We start from the raw sequence: 21,781 nt of genomic DNA, 5'->3' as shown, positions 1-21,781 counted from the left end.
GGTGGTGAGGAGAACCTTGCAACTGGCATTTTCATTCAGTGAGATTGCTGTACCCCTTGCTTCTGAGTGACCCAAGGCCTCCAAGACTCAGACCAAACCAGTTGTATTTTCCTTTTTAAGAGAAAAATTAAAGTCTAATGTTGAGGACAATTCTGTTTCTAATCTGCAGAAATGTATACCCTGTGCCACTGTTGGAAGTAACCTATTACTTCTTGGATGTACTATTAACTACAGTTCTGGTGCTAACTCACTGCAGATGTTAAGTGTTCTGCATGCATTCTGGTACTTGCCTTTTTTTTGTGCAGTTACTTCTTCCTGCCTTTGCTTTGGGTTGTTTATAAACCTTTCTACTTAAAATTTTCATCTATTTATATTCAAGTGTAAATTCTCTCTGTGATTATCACCTGTCTCAATCTGTTGACGCTTTATTTGTGGAGACCTGTCATGTTCATAGTTTCACTGAAGTGACTGAGCTTGAATATAAAGTAGTTGGAATATGGAACACATGGACCTTGGGGACACAAAATTAGAATATAAAACTCGCTGGTGATTGCACCTTACTAACCTAAACTGCCAGTGCTTCACAGTTAGTAAATACACTAATTGCAAATAGCAAATAGAAGCCTTAGCACAGGTATAACTTTGGAAGCCTGGTTACAGGATCACAGAAAACCTCCTTTTGCCGTGAATTTTAAATGCTAAGAAAATAGTATCACTGTCTAAAAACTGAATTTTAAATAAGATGTCCCTTCTATATTTTTAATCTGTTACAACCCCCTTAACTTACTGCTGCTTATTTTGAACATTTGACTGAAATCACCTTCATACAGGAATTATTCTGTTATAATAGTAGTAATATATCTGCTTCCTGTCCCTATTCAGAGTGATGGGACCCAAAACGTGATGAGGAAAAGATGGTATGTTTCAGAAAAAGTGTAACTTTGTAAAACACTTTATTTTTACCTCAGTGTCCTTTGCAAACCACCTCCTTCTGGTTTCTTCTACTGGCCTTTCTCCTTTGTGCTGTTTTTCACCTGTGAGACTGTCTTCACCACTATGAGGTTGCTCCACCAGCATCTTTCAGATTGCTTTGCTCTTAGATTTGGAACCTGGCACCTGTTTCTTATCTTCTGGAACTTCAGTCTTAGCATCTGTATTATGGAGCTTTCATGTCCTAACTTCCTTGTAGGTGAAGGAGCCCCAAACATAGCTCATAGGTGAATTGTCAGGCTGGCTGCTCCCTAGACTTCCTGTGCTAAAATCTACTCTTCCGTCACCTTCTACTGGTGAATTCTTTCTGCTCATCCTCTGAATTATTTATTTCTGTTGCCATTCCTCGTCCTCCTTGTGAGCTGTATCATGTCTTGCAAGTCTCTCTAAGTGCCAAGGAGAAAGTGTTGCTTTTATCTGAGGTTTGACCAATGTTTCTCAGATTTCTACAGGTACAATTTTATTTACGCCTTCTCTTGGTAAAGATATTTCTGCTGTTATCCTCAGTAAGCAATTCTTGAGTGTGTGTGTAAGGATGCTAGCCAGGTATCTGTTTACAGCTACTCACTTTGACTCTTTCTTCCTGTTAATTTACAGAAAGTCTCATACACAAGCCTCTGCCAGCAAGGAACTTTTGCAGATCTCCTGAACACAACCAAGGCAAAGCACTGTATGGCTTTTCTAGCTTGCACTTTGTGGCAAAGCGACTTTGAAAGATTTAGGCTCTCTCAAGGAAACCATCGTTGATTCCTGATGGTCAAGATTCAGTTTTTTCTTATTTGTTAGTTTTCTCCTGTGTTTGATTTGTACTACAATTGATTACAGGGTTTTTATGGTGAAATGCATAATATACCTCAGTAGCTGTGCTCTTCCTAGGAATATATTCCTGGATTCAGCATTGTGTGAACACAGCTCCCCTATTGTCAGCCTGATTACAGGATTTCTGCTAGAAGCAGAAGTATCTGAAGAGGCAGGAAATGTTTATTTTACAGAATTAATTGAAACTCAAAGAGGAAGGTGGCTTCAGAGGAAACTAAAAATGTACTTTCTATATTTGGAATACCCATATGTTGCCACCCGTGAGTATTTGCAGATGAGCAGATATTGATATTTGGAGTCAGCTGTAGGGTCACATCCTAGAGTACAGGTTTGGTTTGTGTTAAGCTGACTTGAGAACTGAGCAGCCAAAACAGGCTGCTACTAAGGGAAAGTGGGCCCCAGTAAATACAGAGAGAGCTGTTTATCTTCAGGAACAACTTGTGGAGTGCGCCTTGCTAGCAGGGAGTTAACAGTTGGTAGGGATGAATTAGAGAACAAATGTTTAAGTTAAAGAAGATTAAAAAAAAAAAAAAAATCTGAAAAGATTGCTTGTATGGCTTTTGAGTTGAGGGTGTTAATGTTTGGGTAAACTCTGAGTGATTTCTTGGGCTTACTCTATGCCAGAAAGGCTGTTGCTCAGTTAACCAGGTTTAAAAGCCATGCTTGATTTTATTTATTTATTTACTTCTGAGAAATTGAGTCTGTCCTGAGAAGAGGAAGAATCCAAGATGGAGAATTGTTACTCAATCCTGAAAAAGAACTGATGACACAGCAGATTATCCTGTAAATCTAGGTCATACCTGTCTATAACTCTTCTTTAAACCATTCTTTTTTAAAAGGAGCCCAAACTTGAGTTCTCACAGAAACAAATGTAGATTTACAAAATGAGAATGTGAATGAAAGCACTTGAACTGGACCCAGTGCATATATTTGTACTTTAAAATTGCAAATGAAGAATGAATGTACTGATTTAGCAAACAGAAGACTGGTGCATATGGATGTCTCCCCTTTAGTCTCCAGAGGTCATTAAGTGTTTAATTTTTAATACTGTGTTGGGTGGACCTGAGTTGACGCAGCATTTCTGGGGAAGCTGGAATAGGTGACAAAATTCATATGCAAAGGTCCTCCAAGCCTCCAAATGGTTCACAGGGGGCATACGCAGTCCCTTCACAGAATGAGATGAATCTCTTTATTTTGATTAAATGATTCTGATTTAGTCTACTTGTATGGATAGTACAAATGAAGCTACTACATATTAAAAAAGGAAAAAAAAAATCTGCTAAGGGAAGCATGGGAAGTTCCACTGCATGTGACCTGAAGTCTGTGAAATTACAAATTATTACACTGTAACAGTTTCTTATCTATGTTTATTTCAAGGCAGTTCTCGTAATAAGATATTGTTCCAGCCTTCAAAGTTCACCTTCAGAAGCTAAGCTGGAACAGCAAAACAACTCTTCCAGCCCCTGTGCCACTGAGTGGTGGCAGGTTGGCAGGCTTCTGTTTTTTTTTTTTTTTTTTTTTTTTGTCTTTGCTTTTGTGAACTTCATGGCAGACTGCCAGGTTCTAGCTATTTTGTTGCACTGCTTCAAAGATTCAATGGGATGTGAACCAGTGTAGCAAACTGGGGTTCTATCACTGTGGGGTTCCCAATGTTGTGACCCCCACCAAGTGGAGATGATTCTTGTCCCAACAATTGCTGGTTGGCAATGAGCCTGGAACACTGTTTTATCCAGTTGCCTGGCTGGCTGCATTGGTGAATTATTTCGGGCACAAGGGGGCTACTCGCATCGCTAGCCCCTGGTATGAGAGCTCCAAAACTGAATCCATTTGTTCTTCCCTTAGGATCCCTGTCAGTCCCTCGGCTTGTGAAGAACAAAGGCTTTACAACGGCCTCCTGCTGTATTTGCTTCAACACCATGAGAAGCTTTTTGTTGATCTGAACCCTGGTTTCTCACTGAGTCAAGCAGATGGCTTTCAGGTAAGAAAGTTACATTAATTGATTCAGCAAGGAATCAAAAGTGCTTCATTAGGTTGTAACCTACAAATGGAAATGTATTTGCTTATACATACTGTGAGTACTGACTGACTATACCTCATTGCCAGCAGCCTAAGTATTCATTGTATGCCCAAGCTAGAGGGGAAACATAAGTCTTTAAATTTGTAATTATGGAAAAAAAAAGCAAATCTAAAAATAAAAGGTCAAGAAAAAAATACTAACTTTTTCCACTTTAGATATTTTAATGTGGAACTTTGTTAGACCAAAGCTGCTGATTGTTTCCTCAAGTGAAACACTTCTTACTGCACTGCTATATGTAGATGATGCAGAAGAGCAAAATCACAAGGGTGAACCCCCTCTCATCTTTTCTGAAAATGCTGAGTATGTTTCACCTTTTTCTTGGGTATGTTCTTTTCTAAAACAATATTAGTACTTTTCTTTGTTTACCTTATTTGTCAAAAAATCTCTTAGTGGAAGAAGCATGATAGACTACTGCTGCTTTAGGGAGAGGGTCAATGTAAGTCTTGTTTTCGGGATGTGATGTATCATTGCTGCTTAACTGCTTAACTTGAAATTGATTTTTAGAAAAGAACTTGAGGGGAACGTAGTAACAAGAACTGCAGTCTAATACTTTACGATGAAGTTATACTACACATCCTTGCAGTTGAGATTGATGGAAGCGTGCCAGATCAGGTGAAGGATTATGAAAAAGACTTGCGTTGCATGTAATTATAGCTCATGCTGCTCAAGTATCTTCAAGTTCCTTCAAGTATCTCTATTTAAAAAAAAAAAAAAAAAAAAAAAAAGGGAAAAAGGAAACTTATAAAGTCAAATACTGTATTTAGATTTAGAGCATATTATATATCCCAAAGCAGGATACTGGGACTGTTGTGCTCCTTGGAACCTCTCTTTAAAAAGTTTTTCTTAAAAAAAATCCTGTTCAGTTGTAGGTACAGAGAACAGAAGACACTGATGTAAGGATGTTTATGAAAAATTCATCCTGTGATATAGGACATGGTCCCAGATCTAAAACTGGGGTCGTTTGACATAGAGACTATGTTGGAGCCCACACCTCTACTTTTCCTCACATGTCTTATGCCACTACCATCTTTGGGGATTCCTGCAAATGAGTATGCAAGACCAAAATGTTAGGAATCCTATTATATAATGTTTCTGTTCACAAAACTAGACCGATTAAAAAGCATCAGCGACTAAAGGAGATTGGAAAGGTATTAGAAAAGCCCAAAGTCAGGCCTTCTGGCTTTCTATTGCAATACTTTTGTTTTAAAAGCAACTTCATTCCCTGTAATTCTGCAAAAATGTCACAGTCTGTTTGAGATTGTGGTGATGTGGGAAAGAATTCTGCTGGAAAAATCCTTTCAAGTTCTTTAATAAAACCCCAGACAAGGCATAGCCATGAGGCACTCTCCTACTCTGAGGTAAGCTTATGAAAGAAATCCCATCTATGGTGAGAAGGGAATTCGGTATTCTGTGGTTGATCTTGTTTTTGTAATTTCTGGCAGGAAATCCAGCACATTGGATAGGTACTCTTCATCTTTCATAATGTAACAATTGCTGAAAGTCCACTAAATGAGAAACATCAAAGTTAGGCTTACAAACTAAACATATTCAACGTGCATGAACTAGTTCCAGCAAAGCAAGCAGAAAGTGAAATGGCAAGCCTGGCTCAGATCCCTTGTTGCTTCCTGGAAATTAAACTTGCTTTTATTGGCTGTTTCTCATGAAATAACTTGAAGCAGTAACGCTGATACTTGCATTTGGACTACTTAATTCAGGAGGTTTTTTCGTTGTCGGGGTGCTTTTTTTCCAGTATATTTTTTACTTCAATTTTATATGCCACTATAATTAATTGAGCTTGAACAAATAAAAGTCATATTGATTTGGCAAGCATGCAATACAGCTGACATACGCTTAATAGGCAGCTGTGTAGTTTGTAGCCTGAGATGAACACGACTGATTGTTCCTGATCATAGCTCTTAGGATACCTAGAAGTGCCAGGAGTCATCCTACCTCCTCTACCTCTGTAGGCCGATTCAGGCTGGCTGCTTGGGAGAAGAATTTACAGATGTTAGAAAGCTGCCTGTCTAATAGATCAGAATGAGTATCCCAGGCTGGCTAGGAGACTGTTCATACCCACCTATTCCATCTAAAGACAGTTGTTTAAAAGATGCTTACAAGCTACTATGTGGCTTTAGTTTGTCCTTTTTCCTGACCATTGCTGTAATGACAATGTAAGGCTGTAAAATCCTGCTGGTGGTGGTGTTTGTGTGGTGTGTGGTTCTAGTTGTTTTTTAAATCCTAATATCCATTAGCATTTAAAGCTGTTCTATAGTCTTCTGTCCTAGCTCACATACTGCACTGGTACTGAGCTGATTTCCCTGTTTGGTTTAAATCACTTTTTAAAGAGGTTAGACACTGTAATGTTTGTTTTGACCTGGGGTCTCTCTAGACAACTCTGTTTAACCTGAAGCGTATTGGTAGCTGTGTTGGAGGTGTGCAAGATTACATTATAGAAGTTAAGCTAATTAAATTACGATCCAAACCTTTTTAATAGCAATTTGTCATGCTGTTTGCCCTCATCATTTCTGAATCTTATGTTCTGGTTTAAAAAATGGTTACAGAACTCTTCACATTTGATCTTGGAGTATTTTTTTCATATCTCCTTTCTGTACAGAATGCTGCTTGAATTAAGTACTCTGCCTTTGCTTTACAAACAGAGAAGCATGACTTTTGGTGTGTGTGCAAGCCACTGCATCCCGTCAAAGCATAGGATTAATTGGGGAAAAAAGCCTACACCTTCAGGAAATAACTCTCATTTCTTTGTTTTCTCTTTTCTTTGTCCTTTATGCGTGCTTCACTTTATATTGGCAAGGCTGCAGGGACTCTTGATTGGTTTCCATGTAGCTTCTGCCTGCAATAATGGAACCCCCTTGTAAAGGGATTACAGAGATTCCGGTGGCTGGGGAAGGGGAGCAGGGCACTCTCCTAGACCTGCAGAAAGACCGCAGACACATCAGAGTGGATTTCTGAAACTATGCAGTGTGGTTAGGAGTTGGTTGGTATCACTGGAGCTAAATATTTTATGGAGGCTATCTATTTGAATTTTTTTTTTGATTTTTTTTTTTTTTGGGGGGGGAAGGGCTTTGTGGTCTAGGGAGTTTTGTTAGTATCAGACTTTTAGCCTTTTTTTCAAAGAGGGAGGGGATGTTTCAGCATTAACCCATTTCTTTAAAAAAAAATAAAATAAAGAATTGGTGCCCCACTTTTATCTGAAGTTGCCATAAAAAAAAAATTGTGGTCTCCCTGATAAACTGCCCTCAATTTCAAGGACAGCTAATAACTCAACTGATGTTTTCCTTTGATAATCAATCCCATAACAGTGCTTTTGAAATCAGTTGAAACCTTTCAAAAACAGAACAAACATGATCTTATGATACAGTAAACTCAAATTTCCAGGTTAGACTGAAGTGTCTTGATGAAATTCTTCTTTGGCAGAGGAACACAGTTCCAATTCCTATTTGTGGCTCTTAGCACTTTTCCCTTACTCTAAATTGGTACAGATTTCGATGTTTTTCTTTCACTGAAGTTCTTTGCTTAGTAAAGGTAACTTCCAGTTGCACTTAGGTGTGAACATAGTGAGTCCTGTGTGTGCCTTAGTTCATTTTGCTGGTCACCTCCCTCCTACCCACATTATCTACATTGCTTCTTTTCTTTTCACTTCTCTTTTGGCTGGTAAAGCTGTACCAGGAGCGGATGTCAGCAGGTGAAGGTGTGCTATGTGGGCCATGAAGCACACTGTCAGCAGTGCTTCACTGTAACAAGCAGCTGGAACATTTAAGAAGGAAGCTGGCCAAACTGGTGGCCTGTGATTCTTTAGTGCAATCAACAATACAATAATAGAGCTCCAGTGATCACACTGGCTGATAACACTGCTCACTGCCTGTCATTCAGTAATGGCAGGAAGTGTGTGAGAGGAGAAGTGTTCTAAAACTGACACATGCCTTTCCTGACTGGGAAAAACATTTTGAAGGTGCTCTGCTGTGCAGAAACAAACTAAGCAGTAGTAAAGACTTGCCTTTGTTACCTCTTAGTCTGTGAAGGCCTACTTTAAGTTTTGTTGTGAACAGAGCATTTTAAAAACCCCTACCATAGACAGACTCAAAGAATTTGTGTTGATTACAGATTAAGAAGTCTTAGTGCAATTCCTACCTGATGTGTTCAGAGTGGCAGCTGGTTGCTTTGCTTACTAAGGTGTCAGCCACGCTACAAGGAAGAGGATTATAATTAATCAGGCAGTGTATACATTAGGATAACACACATTTCCACTTTCAGAGGATGCACGTGGTCTTCCTCTGATGTTTTAAAATTTACCACACTATCTTAACTGAAGACTTGCAGCTCTGAGATTTTCAAGCATCTCAAGTTTGCAGCAGCGTTTTCTTCCACGTGGTGTCAGCATTGTTCTCCTTCACTACATAGCTGTATTTGCTTTGAACATAATTCTTTTATATGTTCGGAGTATCTTAAAATTAGGTATTGCATTTCTATTTTTGTAACATATCAGCACATCAGCCTGTTCCTTCTCAGATAATTGCCGATATCAGAGAGGCATGAAGGAAGGGTATGAACTCACCTCCAAACCACTGTGAAATACAATCATTTTTTGTTTTATGTTCATGTCACCTTCCTTAACTCAGGAAGACTACCAATAAACTCTGTTACACTTTTTGTATTCCTTTTCTTTGGTGTACATAAGCAATACAATTTGTTCCAGATATGCTGATGATGAGGGCATTTGGAAAAATAGCAGAAGTGAAGTCTTTGATGGGAAACTCATCCCTTGGGAAATTAAAAGTATTTTTACTGAAAGTTCTGTGATGTCTAAACATAAAAACATTTCAGGCTTTTTTTTTTTTTTTTTTCCTGTTCTTATAGCCCCTGTACTTTGTAAAGCCACTGAGGGTTTAAGTTAAGGGATGGAAATGGGAAATATTATCAGAAACGCAGACAGGAAACACAAAATAAAGCAAAAACCATAAAAAAAAAGTCCACTGTTAAAAGAAAATACCATTTTTTATTCAACTGTAGTCTTCAGAGAGACTTGGGCTCTCTCCAATTCAGGGCTGTGTAACAGTGAATTTAACAGACATGCGCTGAACGCAGGCCCTGCTCCCCCTGCCCGCAGTTCTTAGACCACTTTTTTCCTCTTTAATGGGTTTAAATACCTACCTAGCAAAGATGCAAACATGCCAAAATACTTAACTTCACTTGCCAGAAGAATATGCCAGCATTTATCGCAGTTGCGTGAAGAAAGGCTTGGCTGAATCTTGAAAGCATATTAGCACGTTATAGCCTAATGCAGTTTCATTCTCTCCCAGCTTATTTGGGTTTTTGCTATAGAGCAGTCTCAGTGGTATTTAATTTCTTTACTTCAAGTAAAAAAAGGAAATGTGTGTTCATGAGTCAGCACTGCTGTTAAATAGTTTCCAGAGCTATCAAACTAAATACTGAGTACCTTTTTATTTTGATATGAGAAAGGGAAAGGATGAAATGTGCCTGTAATAAAAACACAAATCCAGTTGAGCCAAAACCATGAAAAACATGATGAAATGTACGGCAAAGATGCATGTTACTCCTGTTCCCTGGGGGCCAGGGTTAGAAAAGTTTAGTTTGAATTGTCCTGATTTACTGACATCTTCATTTTCTTAAATAAAGAGATCTGTGGGGAAAAAAGAGGGAGGAGAAAGCAGAAGATGCCTTTAAGAAGAATACGGAAAAATCAACGTGATACTTCAGAAACTTATATTAAGAATAAACAAACACAACACCTCCTCATATGCTTTTTTCTAGATGCGTTCCTACTCATTTCAAAGGCCATTTTTAATTTAAACAAACATTATGGCAGTTTGGCTTTGTGCACATGGGTTGGCTTGCACTGCTGGTAATTTAGATGCTTGAAGCTGAGGTTCTGTCAACAACCTTAATCCTGACCTTTGAATTTTCACTGACCATACTCTCAAATTAGATGTAGCCCTGTTCCCAGAGGACCACAGATGAGCATGCATGGATTTGTGCCAATAAGGAAATAATAATGGAGGCATTCAGCTCTCATGCCAAATGACCCAACTGTTCCTGGGTCACTTGTGTTAAAGGATTGTGTTAAAGGATGCTGATCAGGACTAAATGTTTCCGTAAGCTGTTAGGCAGACAAGGAAATACTTGATGAGGGGCTGCTGCTGTATGACGCAGCATTGCTTCCAGTGTGCGACTGGAGCTTCACCTGGAAATTGTTGGTGTCACTGGGATATGCACAAAAGCAGCATAGGACCTAAGGTGGGAGATTCCTCTGCCAGCATCCACACACTGAGAGCTGGGGTTGAGGGGAGAGGTGTCGTTTGCCAAATCAACAAATTAAAAGCCACCTCCCCTGCATCTCACTGATGGGGTGGCTGCAAGATACAAGGTTTCCAAAGCAGAGGGTGCTGCAATCTCTGCCTGGCATAGGCAGGAGAGGGCCCAGGTGCTAGGTCAGGGAAAAAGGCTGATCCCCATCTAAACCTTGCAGACTTGTGGAGAGGTAAAGCTATACAAGATAAGGATATGGGTGTAAGTAGAGGAGAGCAGGAGATGTCTTAGGGAGGTCTTTGTAGATCCTAAGCTCTAGCTTTAGGATTTTTATGTGCTATTTATATTTTTCTTAGTCAATACAAGGGTACAATGCAGCAATAATAAACAGTGAGCTGAATTTGGTTATATGCAGCACGCTGTAACTCAAAACCATACAGTACTTCTAAAAATATATTTGTCTTTTTCATATTTTCACTAGGAAAGTATAGCAAGCAATCTACCACTTAATTGCAAGGAATGATGTGTGAACAGAATATTTCCTTGACTAAATATCTGATGTGCCGCTTTACTTTTCTTCCAACGCTTCCCTTCATGTCCTTAAAGTTTCTTCTAAGCAATTTCCTAGCTATTTTACTAACCATTTATGTTCCATAACTCTTTCCATGCTTAAACAAAATGCTGGTTGAGGTGGGGGAAGAGGAAGATGAAACAGATAGCTAAATATTAAATGGGCTATAGGGCAGTTCAGACAAGCTGTATCTACTTAATTAGTACTAAGCACAGTTCATATAAGAAGCTTAAAGCAACTTGTGAAAACTGCTGCTGACAGAACACAGACCTAGTGTGTTCTAGATAACTAGCTAATCAGTGAGCTCTGCACACCTTTCTTCTCAATTGCCCTTAGTAATTTGGATATTACAAAAAAAAAAATCTTCCTGCAAGTTGTAGAATAAAGATGCTTCTAGCGACTTCGCAATTGCAGGCAGATTTGTCAGCTAAAAGAAAATTTCCTTCTGGATCTGCCTAGAGTGTAAGTTACTGGCAGCAGCAGCAGTGTGTTGACTTCTTCTGTAGCGTTCCTTATACCCTGTGTTCTTAATGGTGGCAAAGTCACTATGCTTTCTAACCAGAGAGAGCATAAGCAGGTGAAACCTAAATCCAGATCCATGTAAACGTCAATTCTTATAAACATCGCTGTTTCTAATATATACAGCAAATGCAGGTTCAGGTGATTGTCATTCTTTATGAAGTCTGTTTCTAAAGTTTAAAGCATAAAACCAAATTCACCTCCTTTCCGTTTTCCTAAAAACTCAGAGTGTTTAGGGATCTCCTAAGCCATGATTAAAAAAAAAAAAAAAAAAAAAAGAAAAGAAGGAAAACAAAAAAAAACCAACAGCTTTGAAAAGTTTTGCTCCAATTTCTGTTTTGAAGCCCTTTGCTGATACCTGAGATACATACTTCTAAATTTAGATGCTGCATTTTCCTCCAGTGAAGGCTACTTACTTTAAAGAAAGAGAGAAGTTCAGATTGGGTCAAAATCAAAGAAGAAAATATCAAAACCTTTATTTGCAGAGGAAGACAGCATTTTTTTTTTATATTGTTATTAGGCTGCCTCTCTTGAGAAGCTTGGCACTACCACAGACACTCTGGAAAAGGAAAAGAAACTCTTCAAAGTGCTGTATGGTAACTTCAGTTAAAGGACAGGTCAGGTCTTAAGAATACTGAGGGGAGTGATGGTTCCCTTTAGTACAACTTCTTCCCACTTAGCAGATTCTACATTATGTAACGTTCCCTTTGAAATCTTTATATAACATGGGATTTCTTTTTTTTAAAGTTAACTTTGGAGTTGAAGGGCTGCTGCTGTCCCTGTATGGTCTTCAATTGTGGCTTTTTAATTAGTTGAAAGGGAAAATATATCAGTAGTGGAAAATAGAAGAATAAAGTAATTCTTCAGTATCAACTCATAAATCATTTCTGTGAAGTTGAGAATGGTGTTCTCATCTTACCCTTCTGTAGTTCTTCCACTCAGCAAAATATTAATTCTGGAAACTGCTATGTGGTCTTTAGATATACATTTTTTTCCCATTCTCTACCAACAGTTTTCTTGAAAGTGAGAAAGTATTATTTTATACTCTGAAACTCCTGCTATTGCAGAGTAGAACAAACAGTTGGCTTTAGAGAGACTGTATTTTTCTTTCTTGTTCCTTGCTAAATTAAAACAAATAGGGAGGAAATTTTCATCACTGAGCCACTTCACATCTGCTAAACTTTTGTCCCTTTGTCTAAGAAGTCGCCTGTCTAGAAATCAGGTATTGCACTGATGGAGGTGCGATAGAAAGGAATGGCAAGGTTTCTTCCATACCTTAATGCATCTCAGCCTGGTAGTACAGCTCTTGTTGCAGAGGATTTTTTCTGAGAAGGGAAAATACTGGAGAGAAAACTCTAGCATATTTCATGCTCTTCACTGGCTGTTAGTTGCTTTGGGTAGAGATTGAAGGCCTTAGTCCAACTGTTAGAAGCCTTCAGTGGATCAGCACCTAGCTGTGCTAATGAAAAGATTATTCCTGTATCACGTCTACTCTGATTTGTGTAGTTGATGTGTCAGAGATCCCTGATAAAGGTAATTTTGACTCTGGAATGATTTTGTGGAGACGAGAGTACTATTTCTGAACACAGTGCTTTCAAAGCATTTTGCAAGATGAAATGTTTTACTTACGGTGGAGAAGGTATTATTCTCTTGACAGAAAATCCCATCTTACTGGTTTCTTATGCTCTGCACATGTGGCAGGTGACCTCCCACCATAGCAGAAGAAAGCACTTTTCGCTGTGAGTAATGCTATGCCAGTCTCATTACTCTAGGTGGTGCTTGGATATTATCACGGGAAGCTTGGAATATCAGGTGAAGTGGAATAACATTCTGAATTGCATAACAATGACTTCTTGAAATTTTCACAGGGTATCTGCATTTTTTCCCACAAATAGGCAAGAATTCATCAAATTTCAACCAAAAAAAGCACTGCCATGTAGGCAAAAACATGAGAATTTGAAGGCATAGTTGTTGGGTATTGAAAGGGGAAATCTGTCTAGTAAAAGGTGCTAGAACTAGAGGTAGGAGCATTTTGGGGGATGAAGAAAGACAATATTGAAGAACCTTTATCCAATATATTTCCTGGCACTTAAGAGCTTATTTGAAAAAGCATTTTGAAGAAATAGGTTCTAAGGATCCAGGCTGAGTCCCACGAAGACTTGTCTAGTGGCACACATGACAAACCCTCAGGTAAACAGTAATGGGTAGAGATATAGTTAAGTAATGCCAATCTATGCAGAGAAAATATTTTCATTGTATTTTTTTAATAGACTGAAAAGAAAGAAGGAAAACGTTGGTACAGCCTTTATCTATTTCTGAATATTTTGTTTCCTGATTCATTAACTCCATTTGCTTTATGCCCAAGCTAATTTGGGTTGTCTCTGTTGCTCTGAATAAAAGCATAGGGGATCAGATGTGGGGTTCTGTGTTAACTCAGGCTGTGAGTCCAGAAGCAGTAGCACATCTGGAGTTTTCCCAAATGAAAATATTGTTCTGCCCGTTTCACCAGTTGATTGAAAGTGGACTGTTAATTTTGGGCAGATAGGTGTTTGTACAATAAATTCTGTTTGTGTAATATATTCTGTACAAAGACTGATTTTGACTCTTTGGGTCAGCCCATGAGATTTGTGTAATCTGAGAGAGATATTCCATGGTAATCCTTGGAAAACATTGTGAATTAACTATGTACGTAATAATTTCACTGGGGGAGCAGTGCTATTTTTCTTTCATTAGTCTGATGTTAACAGATTCTGTGAAGGACAGCCCAATGCTGTGCAAAGGTGCCTGAGCTAGCTCTACATTACACAATTGAAAAGGGTACAGAAGGCAGGGAAATAATATGTTTGTGTTTCATGGATGTATGTTCTGAATATCTTAAGTGTTTTTAATTTGCTTTTAAGTTATGGAAAAAAAAAAACAAACACAGAGCAACTGGCTGCAGCAGGGAAGTAGTCAGGGAATCTCTTTCACATGCTTTTTTTGTATGTAGCATGGATAGTAGTGCAAAAGGGTGACTGCATTCTTAGCTGAACCTTTGACTAAAGGCTCTTAAGTGCCAGAACAAATATTGGATAAAGTGTCTTTAGTACTGCCTTTCTTACTGAAACCAGAATATTAAAAAAGAAGGGGGAAAAAAAAAAAAAAAAAAAAAGGAAAGGTCTGTGGTGCTTACAGGAACTCTTTATCTTTCCCTTCTGGAGACTTAAAACCCGATCTGAAGCGTAATCCATAAAAATGCGTCAAGAGGATTTGTTCATAAGCGTACCGTGCATTGACATCAGCAAACTCTTATTCGGGCTGTCATGTTCCATATCGTGGAGCCTCATTCTAAATCTTCTGGCAGCATTCAAGTTCGGTGCTTTCCATTTTGATTGAATTAATTAGGGAAGTTTGGATGGATCCCCTGATTGTGAAGCTGTCAGAAATTTTTAAGAGGATGTTTGTAAAGGTTATTTTTACCCTAGTTAATAACAAGTAGGACATCTGACTGCATTTCTGTATTGTTTAAATGTGAAATACACTGCCCATTTGGAAGCAAAGAAAATGGTAAATGAGAGCTGTATTTATGTACTTATCTTGCCTTTAAGTTAATCTCCTGTTACTAGTCTTGAGCCTTGCACGTTGCTATAGAAACTGCCACAGCCTCCAACTGTGCTTCCGCCAAGACTTAATTGCATTCTGAGTCTCATAGACTCTCTATTAACTGCAGCACTGGCAGACACAAACACATTGCAGGAGTTGAATTAATGGTTCAATATGATGTATGCGTCTTTTTAATACTATGTTTTCATATCCTTTTTCAATTTTTCCTTTACCAGCTGCTTAAGCTCCTCTCTAACGTGTAGTGATACCACAGGGATGGATTCTCTCTGTTCACTGTCACTATATTTGATGTTTTCCAGTCTTCAGCGCTATTCAAGTATCTGAAAGAGTCATTAGTCTTAAGGATTTTTTTCCTTAGAGGAGTCAGATTATTTATGAACTCTCTTAGCTTCACTGAAGTCTTTCTGAGACTTCTTCACCTCTGCCTTTGTGAAACAGACATGGAAGTGCATAGCTGCTATCTGGTAAGCTTGTGCTGGGTCAGTGCTCTTGACTGCGTGGTTTTTATGTGATTGGTGTGCGTCAAAGATAGGCGGCTTTTCAGCAAGGCCTCTTTTTAGGTCAGAAATGTCAGTTTATCAAAGTTGAAACTGAGTATGGCTGTGTGCAAGGTTCAGTAAGACTTTACTTGGAATTATTTATTATGTCCTTGATGGAAATTCTCATCAAAACTAGAGAACATCTCTCGTTCAGCTAGTGCAACTAAATCTCAGAGGTCTGTTTCCCTGCTCGGTTCTCAGTATATCGATGGTGGCCATGAAAACACACTGTTCTTACTGATGCTGTTCCACATTCAGTGGGAATGGCCTAGACTGTAGCTAGTTAACATCAATTTCCATAGGAAATGGATCTAAGTTCAGAACTTCATGATAAAAAAAGCAATCCCCACTGTTCTGATGCACAGAAAGAGGGGAGAAATGTATTACAACAGGAGGAAAAGAGAAAGTCAGGTATTTCCATTTCTGTGTTACTTTCTCAGCTCTGCTTTACTTGTGCTTATAGGATAAGACACAGCGAGTAGCACACACTCTGTGCACTGTTGCTCTTATGGGATGTTTCCATACCTGTGTTAATGCTGGCCCAGAAATTTCTTTCTATCCCGTTCTCATTAGAAGCATTAGAGGCAGCCCACAAACTGGTGAATGGACAAAGTCAGACTGAGGCTGGGAGCAGGACAAAGGGAAATTTTACCAGCCTTCACTGCAAAATGTTTGTGCACGTTAAGTCATGCTTTTAGATAATGAACATCTGAAGACAGCTTAAATATACCTCTTATAACATTTAAGCTTTTCAAATACCCTTTAAAATGTGACCCTTTGTGGTAGCATTTTTCATGTGGCTCACTTTTTTTCCTTCTCTTTTTTTTTCTTTTTTTATTTTGAATATGTGCTGTGTTTATTGATGGGCCTTTATTAAAAAAGTCATGTAATTAAGGAGAGTAAACCAAGGTAGCCTTTCTGGTCTCATCCTTGCTGCTGGTATTTCTCTGTGAATTTGTGTGGAAAATTTTGTTCTTTTTTACTCTTACAACAAAGAAAATCAATTAGGAAAGGAAGAAATTGTGATAGTATTGTCAGAATTAACCTGAAAGTGCGTAGACAGTTTTGCAGTGCTCCATTTTCACTTTTTTTTTTTTTCCTTCTTGTCTTTTTTCATTAGCTACCTATTTTGCACCTCTTGCTGTGTGCGACACAGTGCACTTCCTGTCATGGATCTTAAATCTCTTCCACAAAATGTCATCTTTCCTTTTTAGCTGCTCTGAGAGTTTGCATGTTACAGAGCGCTGCATTTCCCTGCCAGCTCTGGCTCAAGTTATGTTTCCTGGATTGCCCTACAGTGTGTCGATGTATATTCTGAAAAGCTGTGTGTGATAGAGACCTTCCTCAAACCTTCTAAAAACACCTACTTTGGGATGGAATTCATTGGGATTTGAGTATAAAATAAGCATTATTTGTTGGCTCCTGACGTTCTTGAGAAGCCAGATAGTTGCCACGTCTCCAAGTTGTCTGTCTGCTCGAGCTATTTTCCAGTCAGTGACAGCACCTCATTTACATAAAGCACTGCTTGCAGTGTTTTTATGGGTATTCAGAATCAAGGCCTTGCCTATGAGCTGAACAGCCAGATGTGTGTGTGTGTGGAGGGCTTTACATTGGTTAAATACAGTTGTTAGCAGTATTAGTAGAGAGCAAAGCCTCGTTACAAGTCTGGGATGTGTCAGGTTGTTCTACTGTACTGTAGAATGTATTGCAAAAGCCTTTTTCACAAGCCATCATTTCTTATGATTTCTGTAGAAAGGGTGGCGCGAAACTTGACCATAAAAAGGATTTTGGATAAGCAGGGGAGCTGGTGAAATGGTGCATGCATGTCTCAGGCAACTATCTCCATTGAAATAAGGAGATGCACAGAGAATGGAGAGGACAGGTAGGGACAGTCCATTTAGCAGGTATGCTCTTGGGTTCTGCATCTTTTTTTTTTGGTTTGGTGACCTAAATGCAACCATCCTCTAGTACCCACAGGGCAAGATGGAAGGTAACACAGCTAACATGTGTGTGTAGAGTGTAGGCTCTGTAGGGCTGAACTTTAAAAATTATTGAAATAGAGACTTAGAAATTACTTTTAATATGATTTCCATCTCTTTATCCTCCCTCTTGTGTCCCCAGAATCAATCCCCAGTGAAATTTCTATTTTCTGTCTTAACCCTACTTACCCCAGTGGCCACTTAGCAGAAGAGTTTCACTTGTGTCAAGTAAACTGGTCATTTTGTATGCCCTTGTATGGCGTGCCACGGAAATGAGCATGAACTCTATTAATATCTGTTCTTACGTAAACCTGATCCATTTTATTCAGTTCTTCAGCTAACGAAGTACTGTGGGAACAGGACAGTCAGAAGCTTGGGAATTACTCTACAAGGAAGAATCTCAATGTTTCTTGGCAAAAGCTGCCTTATGCTCTAGGCTTTCTTGGTAAGAGCCAACAGTAACAAGGTCTTATTCTGGACAGAAGTTTAAATAAATAGACACGGAGTATTTCTGTTTGTCTTTGAAAACTGACACACAGAAATCCCAAAGTTGATTTCAAAGAAGGCTTAATTTTTGTCTGATTACAGACAGATACTCAATTTGGAGGTAGGGGAGTTTTAGTCTAATGAAAGAAAAGAGGGGTCCCAAATAGGAACTTAGTCCCCCTTTTCCTTATTTATTTCCAAATGCTGGCAGAATGGGAATATTTTTTCCTCAATTCTTTGTCAGTTTCCTTAAAGTAAGAAGAAAAAACTAAGAGGCATAAGGTGGCTGAGGTGACTTACTCAGCAAAACTGGCTTTCTAGCATCAGTTGCTATTAAATTTCTGTTAAAGTTTCAAAAGGAGCAGCTGAACTGTCATAAATGGTCATACAAAGACTGCCTCATTTGGGGATTGTTGGCAAAGGCTGTAGTGGAGGCATTAGATGCCATTAGGTTTATGCTGTCGTAACTTCTACAACGTCCTTTACAATTTTTCTTGCACTCTTACATTGCATGAGGAATAAATGAGAACTTGTGGCTAAAAGGTCAGTGTCTCCAACCTTGTGTCACATGCATGTGACCCTATACCCCCGTGCACTCATCTGTCTAGTACTGCCCTGGTGTGCACTGATGGAGGAAAAGAGGGAAGCTCTCTTCCCTAATGGCTTCTTAGCTGGACCGAACACTGACAGCTCTGTGAGTATGGTATTAGCACGTTAGCTTCTGTCTGTTAAGCTGAAACCAAGGTATGTGCCATTTGATGCTGTTGCTTGACTCAGGAGATACTACGTGCAGAGGCCTTTTGGTTTCTCTAAGACTGGATCTGGCAGAATATTATTTCAGTGTAAAGATATCATCAGAAATATAAGAAAAAGATGAAAGATCCTGTTTATTCTTGGGTTGTTGGCTTTTGGTTTTTGTTATTCCATGGACCATAAGATAACAGCTAAGAAAAATTTCAGAACACAATCTTGCGTTCTATATACTGCTGCAAATATGGCAAGAACTAATATGAGAGAGGGCAGGACTTCTTGTATTAAATCTTTCTGCTTCATGCATTATTCTTCTTCCTTCACAAAATCCTACCTTCAGCCCTCCCTGTCTTTCTGTTTCAATAAAAAGCTGAACTATGAATTTAAAACTTACAGGAAAAATGTGACCTGATGTATCTTTGCATCCCAGATGAAGCAGGAGCCTGTTTCTTTTGGCCTATGTTTTCTAATTGCCAGTTCACAATATGTTGTTACATTATCAGTAGAAATGTCAACAGGAAACCAAGGAATCACTAGTTAATGCACTGAGCAGCACAATTAGTCTTCAAATAAATCAGGATAGCTACTCAGTCTTTTATATTCAGCATGCATTGCAACAGTTGATGTGCAACAAAATTATCTGCTAAGACCTGCATAAAAATACAGCAATAAAAGAGATATCAATCTTCATAAACGCAGACCAAAACGGAAGGAAATTAGGACCATATGGGGAGCACCAGTGACAAAAATGAGCCATTTATTCCCAAATCCAAAGATAAATTTATAACTCTCTGTATGAACTAGTTTTCCTGGATGCAAGCATAATGAAATAGAACCTGTATTTTGTTAAGTGCTCAGTATTGCACCTGGCCACCTGAAAGACATTTCTGAGGTTCTGGAAAAAGCCCGTAGGAATCTAAAAAAGGGCAAAAAATGCACTCAGAAAATCTTTATAACAAAACATTTAAAAACCAATACATTTAAAGATAATTGAGAAAGTAGTTAGACAAAGAAATTGTCCCAATGCCCATTTCCTGGGAGTGTGCACTGCACAAGGAAATAGAAGGTCCTTATTCTAAGCACACCTGTGATAAAATCCCTAATTATAATCATTCAGATCAAAGTTAATTAAAAGCACATCTTTAATATAGCAGTACGCTTTTCCCTACATACCTTCATCTGGGACCAACTCTCTTCTGCCCTCTCTGTTATTTAACTTAAATAGAAACAAGTAGCTGCAAATGTACTTCCCATTTTCTTTTATCTGCCGAACAGTACTGTGTGTTCCAAGAGCACACACGTGTGTGTGTGTGTGAGAGAGAGAGAGAACAAAATAGTGTCTCACTCTCTAATGCTGTAGAAAGTTAAAAGAGTGACTGCAAATGCATGTGCTTCTTGGGAACCACCTTTCCTATTGCTCTCTTTGGTTCCCACTGTCCACCACCAAACAGGTCAGCTCTTCTGGGAAGTGTCAACATCCCTGTTGATTGTTAGTCTCCTAAAATGACTTTCTGTGTAAAGTGCTGGTCTGGCATCCCACTCACAAACAGGTACCAGGTTCCCCAAGCTATGTGGGATGTGATCTGATTTACCCGGGACATAACTTAAGGAACTAGGATAGGGGAGGGAGATGTAAATGCAGCCATGCAGTTGAAGTCAAATGATCAAAGTGGTGTTTAAAATGCCCAGAAAGTTAAAACTGCATTTCTTATAAGAAAGAATTTTGATAGCATTGCTTACCTGCATGGAGAGCACTGATGGGCTCTCATGATATTTATGTAATTACCTGTGGCATTATGAAGGATAATAGAGAGAACTTTCCTTGGATTTTTTTTTCTTTTTTTTTTCCCCCAGAAGTAGCTCAAGAGTTTCTCGATGGTGGAAAAATTGGTGGACATTGCAAGGCCTTTGCTAGGTCTTGCAAAATACGGAGCATACTCCAATCCCAGCCTCTTTTCTGTATGTGATTTCCACTCCCAAGTACTGTGTTTTTTTGTTTTGTTTTGTTTTGTTTTGTTTTTTCAATGGAATTTATTTCCAGAGCATTCCCATGTCTCTCTCCTATACAAGCCCATAGCAGATTATTGCTAACAGGCTTAATGTTTTGCCTAGCTAGAGGCTTCCCAAATCAGAGTTTCCCAATATGCAGTTCAAAAATAAACCAGCCCCCACACTATTGCGATTGCCCATGTTTCTGCTTCACAGAAATCAGATTAGTAATGAAATGCATCCTCTTTCTGCTCCTTGCCCCCAAAAAGTCAGTTACATTGTGCTAATAAGTACAATAGGACAAATCAGTCCTGAAGCTTATAGTTGAGGTATTAGCCAGAACTTTTGAAAAGAGACTAAAAGGGAAATGTTTGAACTCCTTCGTCTTCAAAATATTTGTCTAGCTTGCTTGCAGTGTGCCAAAATAATTGTGCCCCGTGAGGAGATGTGTCAGTTAGAATTTGAGGTAGGTAGTAAGCTGATTTCCAGGCCAGCTTGAACAATAACTGAACAGGACAAACATTTCCTCCCTGTGTGGCTTTCTGAGCACTACAACAAAGTGGCATTGCAGTGTTTCATACTGCAGGTCTGAAAGTTTGTGCAGAGCAGGAACAAGAACAGAGTAAGAAGGCAACATATATCTAAACAAAGGTTTTAATATGGATCAAACAGAACAACCAAAAAAAAGGGGGGGGGGGGGGGAGGAGGAAGGGGGAATATGATAGCCACATTTAGCTATGTTCTTTATAAAATGTTTCTAGGAGTTTAGTGTGTTATCTTCCTGCTCATCAGTGTAGAGGAATGCTGAATTCACAAATATTTGCTACCACAGTGGATGATACCTGTTTTTACCGAGTAAGGTGTTTAGAGTTGAAAACAACTGTTTCTTTTAAATGAATAAACATTTTAAAATGTTAGTATGTGTTTTTACAAACATTTCAACTAACTAAAAATGGTAACATGCTATCAAATTATCAACCGAGATAAACTCAGGCTGTAGCAAATTCCTGTTCTGTTCTAATTTCAGAAAAACTAAATTTACCTCTTCTGGCCTTGGAAAGAGAGAGAAAGTATGGCTAAAACTAAAATCTCAGCCCCTACTAATTTTTAATATCCTATCCAGAATTTCATTAATCCATTTTGAGATTAAAGTTAGAGACAACTGATTGTGGCA

General features: G+C 38.7%; 1 protein-coding gene across 1 annotated transcript in view; it reads left to right on the top strand.

The window, feature by feature from the left end:
• The window catches only part of FAM13C (family with sequence similarity 13 member C), a gene marked incomplete at its 5' end in the record, with an annotated part of 115,406 nt that overhangs the window by 4,407 nt on the left and 89,218 nt on the right, over window positions 1-21,781 (top strand). The window contains one exon of the mRNA XM_084290035.1: window positions 3,652-3,787. Coding sequence (XP_084146161.1) covers window positions 3,652-3,787 — 136 coding nt within the window. The remainder of the gene's footprint in view (window positions 1-3,651; window positions 3,788-21,781) is intronic.

This window comes from Netta rufina, assembly GCF_964035555.1.
Source record: "Netta rufina genome assembly, chromosome: 7".
NCBI lineage: Eukaryota > Metazoa > Chordata > Aves > Anseriformes > Anatidae > Netta > Netta rufina.
The sequence above is the reverse complement of the archived record's forward strand: the minus strand, read 5'-3'. Positions and strand labels throughout refer to the sequence as shown.